Here is an 11525-nt window from a genome sequence, read left to right as displayed (position 1 = left end):
TATATATATATAATAAAAAGAAATTAAAAAAAATTGGAAATACTGCAGAAACAAGCAATGTTGCTCAATAATTTTTTATTTTTTTTGCTTTAGACAGATTGCACTCCATTTTTAAAAAAATTCATGTCATACATGATCAAGTCTGAGTTCAGAACTCTTCTTCCATACATAATTATTATATTTTGGGGTTTTTAATATTGCTATCATAACAGGAATAATTTTATTGTAGTTTTGTGAATGCTTAGAGATTCAATTTTGTTATTCTCATAGAATAAAATTCATTTTCAAATAATCAAGATCCTCAACAACTTATGTGCATTTAGCTGAACAGTTTTTCCAGTATTCTTTTACCAAGCAGTTCTTGGCACGTTCACAGGCTTTCAGGTATCTTGTTCCACAAGTCTTACGTTTGGCTCAAGAGAGAAGTTAGATCGGGGGTGTCAAACTCAAGGCATGCTTAGATCTGGTATGTAAGGTTGGCCTGGAAAGAGCAAAGAACCACCCCATGGTGCCTCTGCCAGTGAAACTGGAGCTGGGGGGGGCACACCCACCCCCACACCCCATTTTAAGCCGCTATGGCCTCCTGTAGCCCTTTGCTAGCAAAAAAGGCCCACCTGCCCTGTTTTCACTGGCAGAGGGCTGCAGGATGCTGTCATGGCCGAAAATGGGACACAGGGAGATGCATGCGGACACCCTAATTCCATTTTTGCTGGCAGAAGGCTATCAAAACAAACTAAAAACAAAAGGAGAAATGTTTCTCCTTTTGCATTTGAGCATGCAAGAAGGGACAGGAAAGGAGAAAGGGAAAGAGGAAAGGAAAAGGAAAAGAAGGAAAGATGGAAAGAGAGCAAGGGAAAAAATAAGGAAAGAGGGGAAGGAAGAAGAAAGGAGAATTAAGAGGGAAGGAAAAAGAAGAAAAGGAAGATTATGAGAATAAGAGTGGGTCTCAGGGAAGTCCTGCCTTAGCACTTGGCCACCACAGGTGCCTCCGACACAAGTCCTGTGTCATTCCCACCATGGCCATGCCCACCCAACCTGGCCATTCCCGTGGTCCTCCGAGATCAAACACAACCCTGATGAGGCCCTCAATGAAATCAACCCAAGTTAGATGCCCAAGTTAGCTAGTCTCCACGCAGCATAGTAATATTCTTTCCTGAACTCCTTGATGCCATTTCTGGGTTGGCAGTGGAGCTCCCTAGATTAATGGTTTGGGAGGACTTAAATCTCTTTTTCCTGTGAATGGATCCTGAGGTGTTGTAAGGATTGCATGGCTTTCATGACAATCCTGGGCCTATCCCACATCATTCAAGAGACCTCGGGGTTGTCACTGCAGGTCTGCCATATGGTACCTCTCATGCCTTGAGGCAACTGAACCCTTGGTTCAAATCACATCCATATCACTTTTCTTTTGGGGGTCCTGGCATTCACCATGGTTTACAAGACATTGAGGGAGATGAAATAGGAAAAGCGATGGCTATAGTGTTGCTGGCACTGAACAAACAACTCAACCGAACACAGGTTAGAGCCACTATTAAGACCTACCCTGTAGAGATAAGGAGGGCAGTGCATCTGCAGACTGCAACCCTACAGCCCTTTTCAGGTGAGATGAGCCTATTTATTATTGTGTTGAATCAAAATTGATTGTGCATATTCTAAACCAGTGTCCGGATTCAGTAAAACGTTGAAGACCAGGAAATTGAGACTAAATATTGACAAAAACAAAAGAACTTGTAGGCATGTAGTCCTTGAATACAGGCATTTAGTTTGCTTTTCTAAACTAGATTGCATTCCTTCAGAGAATTGGTAGTTCAATTGGTGGTGTTCCTAAGGTTTTCACTGAGAGCCCACATGACCATAGTGGCCCAAATTATTCATTAACTTTGGTTGTATAACAACTGTAATTGTTTGACTGACATAGCCAGCCAATGTTAATTCACTGCCAAACTTATGTTTAGACTACCATAATGAATCCCATGTGGGGCTAGCCATGTGCTTGTAAAAGTACAGCAGGAAATACAGAAATGAGGTGGAGTGGAACACTTGGCCATATTCTTCCAAAGCTACTGTACTTGGACACTAATTAGCTACTGAACTAGATGAAAAGTTTACAGCCTTAAAATCGGGAGCAGGTCAGCTGACAAACTCACCTTCGTTGTCATAATCAGTCTTCACCTTAGCTCTTCCATCCAGGGCTTCCTTGCACACATTTGTTTTTTGCTCTTTTCTTTGCACCTTTTAAACAATCTACTTTGGTCATCCCCCCTCTTCTATCACTTTATATTCCTCCTGTAGCTACAAATTGTCTTACATGCATGCTGAGCATTGTACTGCAATATTTAGCATATATTTTCTGAACAACCACTCTGTTTTGAAAGCCTTATCTACAAAATTGGAATAAAGTGTTCCAAACAAATGTTCAAAGGAGAGGCTAAATTACTTGTCAATGAATTCTCACGTGTATTAAAATTTAGGTTTAATGCATTCAGCGCCTATAAAATTGAAACCTAGCAAAGGCTTTTAATCACACTGACATATGAATAAATGAACGACATTCTATAAAATATATCAGACTGGATCTAAATATTTGAGATGTGCAAAATATTTCATGCATTCTGCATTAGAGCATGTTGAGTAAGAATTTCACTGGATCAATTGTCTTAAGACTCTGCAAAATATTATTTTTACAACATTTTTTCCTATTTCACATAAAAATTCTACTAATGCCGTCCTTCCAGAAAAATTAATGTATTCATTGCTGTGTAGAAGAAACAAAATGCCCAAACAAAAGGACTGGAAAAGGAAAGAAATTGACTTTATTTTACAAGTACAAGTAACAAAGAATTAAACAGCAACTTCTATACACAAAATAATATTAAACTGCATTAAACAAGATGATCCTGACAGAATACATCTCAACAGTGCACACAAATGAAACCTGTAGTTTAATAGCAGTAGTACTGTTTCGGAAGGTATTTTCTGAAAATATCCTTCCTCTAATATATACAGTTAAAACAATTGTGCTTTTGCTGATTTAGGACAACAGTGCTCTTTTTCATAGGATGAAATAATGACAGGGAAGAAAAAAAGCATATAAAATTGCACAGCTCCAGTGTGGCATGGACCCTTTCATTCCCATTGAAGAAACAGAGATGCTTGTTTCCCTGTACCTTTCTGGATGGCATTTGGAGCCTTGAGACATACCTTCAGTTATAATCAAACTTTTTGGGCGCTTTGTATTTTAAACTCCTATCCCATTGGCTGACCTCCTTTGCACAAAACCAAAGAGGGGGTAGACAGAATTCAACCTGTGAGAGATTGAAAGGTATACTGAATGCTGTGTACCTTATTATTTCATCTTCAAAGGTACTTTGAAGATAATTTCCTTCAATAAAGATTCTAGTGTTCCAGTGAACCTTTCCTTCAAAGTGCCAGAGTAGTTTATTTGGCAAAAATGACATTTCTTCCATTAAAGCAAAGGGGCTGATCAAGTCCATTCAGAGCAAACTTACCGCAATGTTTTATGGGGATAGACAGACTCACTCCCTAAGGCACTTCACATCAAGGTAAGAGTGATATGACTTAGGGAGGACAATAAACTTACATACTGAATGCGACCCCCAAGAAAAAAAAAACCTGCAAGATTTTGATTTTTCTTAATAAATGACCATTCACCGGACTACCACCTAATCTTGGTTTCCAACATAGTTACACAACTTCTATATCTGGTAAATTCAATGATAATTTCAACTGGCAACAAAGTCATAGAACCCAGTTTAAGAATCGCTAACAAGAATTTGAGTGTCTATGTGTATTATCTGCAAATTGAAAACTATTTGTAAAATATAATAATTTCAGTTTAAACTGCACACCTCGTAAGTACCTTTGGCTAGGTTACTAAGACATGCTTAGAAAAAAAATGAATGTATTCATTCATTATAGCTAGGAATGAAGGAGAAATGTGTTTGACTAGAATTATATAAGCTTCTCAGTGAATACTCTTGTTAAAACATAAAATATAATAAATCTGTGTTGTAGCTGGTGCTTTTAGAATTTTGCAGAATAATATGCAATTCAGCAACACATACAAAATAAAATTATTCAAAAACCAATATAGTACCATATGGAGAAATTATTTGCAAAAAAGAACATTTAATATACAAGGAATATATGATATGGAAAAGCATGAATTTTGGACAATGTTTTAGTGATAAAAAATTCAGAAACTAATGAAAACATGTTTAGAAATTAACTTAATCAACACTGAAATATTTTCCAGTTTCTATCCTGGCTATTTTAAATCAACAAATATCAAATTGTATCAAATTACACATTTTTATTATCTTGTTTTATTTCTTGTACCAATTTCTGAATTTTCTAAAGTACGAAAATTACTACACATTTCCTTGCAAAATTTTCCACTAGCCATACTTTTTTTTAATATATGCATTTTTGCAAATAATTTATGTATTTTCTTCTGTTGTACCAATATGGTAAACCTTTCCAATATAGGCATTATATAGTGCCTTATATCCCTAGCATATATTTTTAATGTTTTTGTCTAAGCGGCTTCATAAAAATGCATGGAAACTGTAGCACACATTAATTTTTATCCCCCTATAAGTTTGGAAAATGTAAGTTGACCAAATTTGCAGTAAATTGTGAATCAAGCTGCCTTTTATTGCTTTTAATGCATCAATTTCAAGTAAGCATGACTTAATCTAGATTCAACTAATGGTCTTTAATTTGGTGAATCTTTTTTCTGGGTGATATTAAATAGAAAGACAACTAACTAAAAGAAATGTTGAAAAGATTTTACCTTTTAGTTAAAAGAATAAAAGAGGGAAAATATTCCAAAGGGGGGGGAAAAAAACAAGAACAGAAAAACCTTAATTAACTGGATCTTGATGAAATAGATTTTATATGGAATGGAGCAACTTTTCACATTAACATCATTTGTATAATAGTAATCATTATGCAAATATAAATTGACACAAATGATATACTTTTTAATTTACATAATGATCTATGAGAAATCTCTAACTTAATAATTCCCAATTCCTATTAGTCCACTTAAATGAGATTTCATTGTACATCATCACTAATCTCAGAAACTAGAGAGTTCCTAACATAACTCCCAATTTATAAACACTGATTTATATTCATAGAAAAAATATTCTTGAATTAACAAATTCCCTTTCTAATTTCATAGTTTAAGATTTTGCATCAAGTGATCAAATTTTGCACCTGGATATTTGTTGGAGATAGTGCTGGGCAATAATAATGGGAAAAACATTGTCTATATCCAGAATTCTGGCAGTAAAACATGGTATGGAAAAGAGCAAATATGAAGAGAAACTTCAATTTATTCTTCATAAAGATCTGAAAAGATGTCACCTATTATTTCAATGCATTATTAGTATGTGTGGCCAAAATCTTTCTGTATATTTTCTGATTACCTTTTCTTCTCCCGGAACTCTAGTCAAATTTTCTCAATCAAAAATTACTGAAATTGCAGGAGATTGCCCCATTTAGCAATATTAATACCCCATGAGCTTGAGAGTCTTTGTTTTTATTATTTTATTACAGTAGTTTTTAAGTGTTTAATTTTAGAGTCCTGTCTAAAATTTGACATCTTGCGAAGCACCGTATTTTATGGTGCCTGCAGGTATTGCATCTCCAACCCTAAATTTAAAGTGGTGGTTCTTCTCAAAAGCAATCATTGACAATGTAGGTCTGCATAAAGGAAAAACTTGCTGTAGGAGTTACATTTAAAGAAAGAATAGAAATTTCAATTCATATAAAAAACAAAATCCAAAACAGACATCGGGCAGATTTTCCTCAAGAGCTGCAGAATCTGACAATCAAGAAGAGGCAGGCAGTTATAGGAGTTGAATTTATCATATACAAAATAAGAGAGGAAGGTGAGCAAGTTGACACTGTCTATAAAGAAGAGATGTCAACATTTGTAAATAATTTCAAACAGATGAAATGAATGTAAGGCTCTGAAGGTATTGTGTTCTTAAGAAACTTTCTGATAGTTTCAATCACTTTCAATTATTTTAACTTAGAAGCTTTTATTCTGTTTTGTTCTTTTATAGACCAAATCTATCCATGTTTATGTATTTATTGTCTTCAATGAGGCTTATTTTACAAATAGGATTTTAATATCTTATAATGAAAAAGAGTTTTTTTTAATGTAATATAGCAATACATATTAATCTTTTTTAATTGTAACTTTCTTCTATTTTGATTTGGAAAATTTAAATTTCCCTGAGATGAAAAACATAAAAGGGATTTTAATTAGTATTTTAGCCCTTTCTTTATAATGGACATATTGAAATAATCTATATAAGAAAAGAATACAAACCAATGATAGGTGAGTATTAAGATTCAAGATAAAGTAAATTGATTATAAAGGCACTAGTATTAACATCCCTAAGATGATTGCCTGTAAGTTTTAAAGTGTATAATCCATTCTGTCAAAAACTGCATTTAAAAAAATGCATGCATCATTCTTAATAAAGCAAGTACTGCAACTTGCAAATCTACCCTTTTACATTTTTATAAACTAAAAAGAAAAATCCTACAACAATCATTTCTTGTTGTTGAATTATTTTAATGTATTTCTTTTCTCACTGTGTTGCAAACAAGTGAGCTTATAAATAACCAAATACAAATTAAACTTCTTTTGTTAGAAAGATCAATCGTATTTACTGAGTGAACAAGAAAGAGTATAATTTGCTCTTCAATGCCTCATCAAAATAAAAGTTTGTGCTGGTTGAGTAAACAAGTCACTTCAACAAATTTATTTTGTTCTTTTTTTTTTTAGAACAAGAGCAAGAAAATAGCTACCAGTTAAAATAATATTGCAGGAATCAAATACTTTTTCTAGTGAAAAAGCAGCAGCTAAATTCTTAGCATTGGCATGTATACACGTTTCACAAGCTTGCTTTTCAAGCTCAGTAACACCAACATAACACGTTGTGAATTGTTTATCATTTCCCATCCACTTTATCAAGCTCGAATAACTTCATCCTTGCCTTAATCAAAAAGAAGAGAAAGAACAGCAAGTTATAGGAGAACAAATGTCAATGAGCTTTCCAAAGACGTTATTATGAAAAACAGGATGCTGAATTAGACAAGATATTAGTATGATCCACCAAAATTTCTCTTATGGTCTTCTGAAATGACAGTGATGCATTGGCAATTCGTTAGTACGTGGAAGAGATGAATAGCTGATTTTAATAAGGTAGGTTGTAAGCCAGAAATGAAGTCAAACCATAAAAGATGGTTCAGCAGTCCTGTGATCATCTAGTAAGTATGTATGTATGTATGTATGTATGTATGTATGTATGTATGTATGTATGTAGGCACAAATAGATAAGCAGAAAGGAAAAGTGTGAGAATAGAACTTAAGACCTAGAAGGTTGTCGTCGAAGCTCAAAATTTTTTGGTGAGAAAATGGCATCCACAGCCCATTCTTCCTTATATGTTCTATTTCATAAGATCCAATTAAGAGTACTCCATGTTTGCTTTTCAGCCATTTTCTCCTTTTGCTCTTATTTAGAAATTGGAGATAAATAAGGAAACAAAGAAATAAGTACTCTGTTCACCCTGTAATAATTTTGACACCAGTCATTAAATGTGCTTCAAATACTAAGGTTTGCAGCTATTCTGTGTACAACCCTGCTTGACGCTAGTGCTTCTGTTAAATCATTCTTTAGAAAACCTTTCGAAGCAAAGTGCAACAATAGAATTCTTCAAAATAGTACAAGAAAAGGAAGCTTCTAAAAAGCAGAAAGGCAAAGTAATTTAGCAGTGAGGTTTTTCATTTACTATTTATCAGAATATTATTAGGTCCAGAAAAACAGGGATATTGTCCAGCACTATAGTGAATATATTGTAAAGAAACCAAAAATAGTGGTGAAAACTGCCAGTACAGAATCTGAAATAAATATTAATGTACTTTTTATTATTTCCATTATCCTATTTTGATTAATGAAAGTTATGGGCACATTCTAATTAAGAAGGGAGAAGAATCAGTTTTGCTCTGTTTATAAAATATTCAATATTCAATAAAATATTCAAAAACAGAACCAAGACAAGTTAAGGAATTTGTCATTCAAACAGAATCTAGCTACTAAGTTAATGGAAACAGAGATGATTGAAAATAGTTTCCTCAGCAGTACAGCAACACAGTGATAGCACTAAATGTACATTTTTGTCAATACAAGGTAAATAAATACATCATCAATTACAAAAATCAGCATAATCTTTGGTACCAAATGTAAGGGCACCCGCTTGTTCATGGTATTTTCATATGCCATACAAGGAAACAATCTTGCTTTATTAACTGCTCAAAATATGAAATGCTTTGAGGATGATTAATTTATGCCATAGGGCCAAACTAAATGGATTTCTTCTCCATTTAACTTGTCTTCTACTACAGCCCATGGCAGGAAGCGGTGACAGTCCAAAAATAATGTCAATATTGTGGCTGCAGCCACGCAATCAAAACCTTACCCTTTGTCATCCTCCCCTGATTCTTCTGACCTTAACCATAAGATTTATTATCATGAATGTGTTTTAAAAACATGCTTAAGATATGTTTTCAAAATGACAGTTTGAAGTCAAAGCCATATGAAGCCCTCAGCCAGAACATGTTCCCTCTTGGATTTCAGGGTATAAGCCAGCCTCTGTTTGAAAATCTTTCCTGTGGCTGCTGCTGTTTGAAGCAAATAATAATTGGGAATAGATTCATGAGCCCCAATATGAAACTATCTGAATCAGGATCTCACAACTGCTTTTTCTGTAAAACAAAACAAACCAAGAAGAGTGTTTTTCATTTGAACGTGTATTTATCAATCTCTCCAACAGAAGCACATTTTTTATTATTATTAAATTTCTATGTTGCACATCTCACTGATACAACAACCCTGGGAGGCACATAAAGCAACTGCGAGATTCTAAGGCCTAGTACTCAAATTATACTTTTTTTAAAATACTGCTTAAAACAGTCTCTCTGAGGTGACTTTCCACCATCCATTTTGTCCAAGAGGAGGATTGTTAATTATGTATCATTCTTACCAGCACCACATCTTCCTGTCAGTGGTTAATGCTAATACAAAGTATTCTCTGTGGCTTGCAAAAACAGGGGAATGGCCCTGCATACTACAGCATTAATAAGCCTCCCATGGAACTAGTTTTGACTCTAAGGTTAAGCTGAACAAGATGATACAACATCGATTTTAACCTTCAGGTTTTTTTTAAAAAAATAAGACCACTTCTTGAAGTTCACTTATAATGTTCATGTTATTGTCTTTTTAACATCCCTTACAGAGTTCCAATACCCACTATGATAAATGCATGAAAACCAGGAAAGCAAAAGAGGAAGATATTATAATACAAAGTTAGGCATTTCTCTGATCAAGGTGTCTTGTTTGATCTTTGAGATATGATCCACTGCACCTTGACTTCACTTCATTTCGTTTCAATGCCTGGGTATTCCTTTGGACATTGCCCGACTTTGTGTGGAGGCAAATGATCAGCGCACAAGTGATGAATGCATTGTTGGAGCTTGTAAACACTTCTGATTGTATACATTCAAGATTTGTTCTTAGCAAAAGTGGCACTTACTTGAACCATTGCACTCAAGATTTAGCACTTCAACAGGTAAAACAACAGCTGGTAATAGAGTGTTGATGCACTTCCTTATGTTCTGATGGCTTGGTACAGTGCACTGGGATATATCCATTGTTTGGATCCCACTGCTGTTCTATAAAATCTGAATTTCCTGTATTTCTCTTGAAATTTGACTTGTGCATTATTGCTGTATACATTTCCCTGTGGTCAGTTTAAGTGCTCCTTTATTATGTAACATGTTCAGTGTTTTAAACTCTAATGGCATCCTATGGGGACTAGCGTTTGAAAAGTATCTGTACTTTAAGTCATCATAATAATGATATTTGACTGGTTTTCCATTTATATCCTTTGGGAAGGGCCAGAATCCATAAAGGTGAATTTCATCACAGAACCTCGTTGCGAGAGTATACATAAGGAGTCCAGTGCTGGGTCGCTTGATGTAAACTTTGTTGGTTAGCCAGTAACTGTAGAAGTTGGAAAACAAACAGAAGTACATTTGATTATTAAGAAGCTTTATTTCAACTTCAACAAGAACTTTATCTTAAATTATTTTCTCCTTGAAATATGCTTTTCTAAGCCTTTTGTATCACAATAAACATATTAGACTGCACTTTAATACTATTTCAGACACACATACTTTGTGGTAAGGTTGAAATAGAAAACCTGGTGTTTAGTAAAAATCTAATCCACACATAAGCCTGGAAAATGGCAACCAAATCACATATAAGAATTCACTAAGATTTAATTAAGGTCACATCTCAGGGATTGGAGCATTTTCTCCAAACAGCAAGTGTCTGTATATTGAATTAATATTTAACTACAGGATTTCTAAGTATTCCCCACCCCACCCACTCCTAATAAAGCATGAGTATCAAATATAGTTACATATTCAGATAAGAGCAGATATAATATTAAAAATTAAATCCTGCTACTAGCTTAACTTATATGAACAACATGGTTTAATCCTCAGTTCACAATTTGTTTTCTGTCCCACTCACTTTATTGCTCATACAAAGAAACACATTCAGCACAAAATGCTTCCCACTACCAGCAAAAAAAGTTTGAAACAGCAACTCTGAGAAAATCACATTGCTCCAAATTAATGGAATCATTGCTACTCCCCCTGGCAAAAGTATGCTAAGTGGTCTTAGGGAAGCAGCATTTCTTTCAACTTCATCTATCACCTCTATGGTCTTGCACAACAAATCATTGCTGTATCTTGTGTTTTTTTTATTGAAATTGACAGTTGAAATGTAGCCTGAGGCAAACTACAAGAGTAAGGCTCAGGTACGGAGTATTTCTAGGGAATGATTAAAAAAAAAAGTTAAGATGGCAGCCATAGCACTTTATAGTACTCTCTGAGCGGTTTACAGTGTGTTATTTGTATATTGCTTCCAATAATCTGAATCCTCATTTTACTGACCTCTGAAGGATGGAAGGCAGAGTCAACTTTGATTCTTATGAGGACCAAACTCCAGTTGTGGGCAGAGTTTGCCTGCAATACTGGACTTTAAGCACTGCGCCAGCGGGTGTCTTTGTTTTTAATGTGCTACTGTTGTGAAGATCCTTTTTTTGTTAACCATATCCTGCAGATTTCCCTGGGTGGAGGTGAAGTAGATTCATAATACCTAGAACTTAGGAGCTGGTTTCTTGTTTTGGCCCAGGATGAATGTTATCTTGCAAATAGAGTTCAGTCATTTCATCCCATAATTGAGCATTGAAATGAGACCACCAATGTCTTCCTGGAAGGGCCACCATCCCAATGCAGATGTTTTTCCCCTCACAAATGAACAGTGCTTAACTGCTGCCTAATTGTATTCCTATCTCACATCAGTTCAATATATGACACCAAATAAAAGCAGCCATGAGGATCCCAGACTGGA

General features: G+C 34.7%; 1 protein-coding gene across 1 annotated transcript in view; it reads right to left on the bottom strand.

Annotated features, from left to right (window-relative positions):
* Positions 1-2791: 2791 nt before the first annotated feature.
* Positions 2792-11525, bottom strand: part of ST8SIA4 (ST8 alpha-N-acetyl-neuraminide alpha-2,8-sialyltransferase 4) — a 92444-nt gene continuing 83710 nt past the window's right edge. Inside the window, exon 5 of the mRNA XM_026671366.2 lies at positions 2792-10106. Coding sequence (XP_026527151.1) covers positions 9824-10106 — 283 coding nt within the window. The 3' untranslated portion in view covers positions 2792-9823. The remainder of the gene's footprint in view (positions 10107-11525) is intronic.

The sequence above is a fragment of the Notechis scutatus genome, chromosome 2 (genome assembly GCF_049901735.1).
Source record: "Notechis scutatus isolate UNSWTSFEM ecotype Mainland chromosome 2, rNotScu1.2, whole genome shotgun sequence".
Classification (NCBI taxonomy): Eukaryota; Metazoa; Chordata; class Lepidosauria; order Squamata; family Elapidae; genus Notechis; species Notechis scutatus.
The sequence above is the reverse complement of the archived record's forward strand: the minus strand, read 5'-3'. Positions and strand labels throughout refer to the sequence as shown.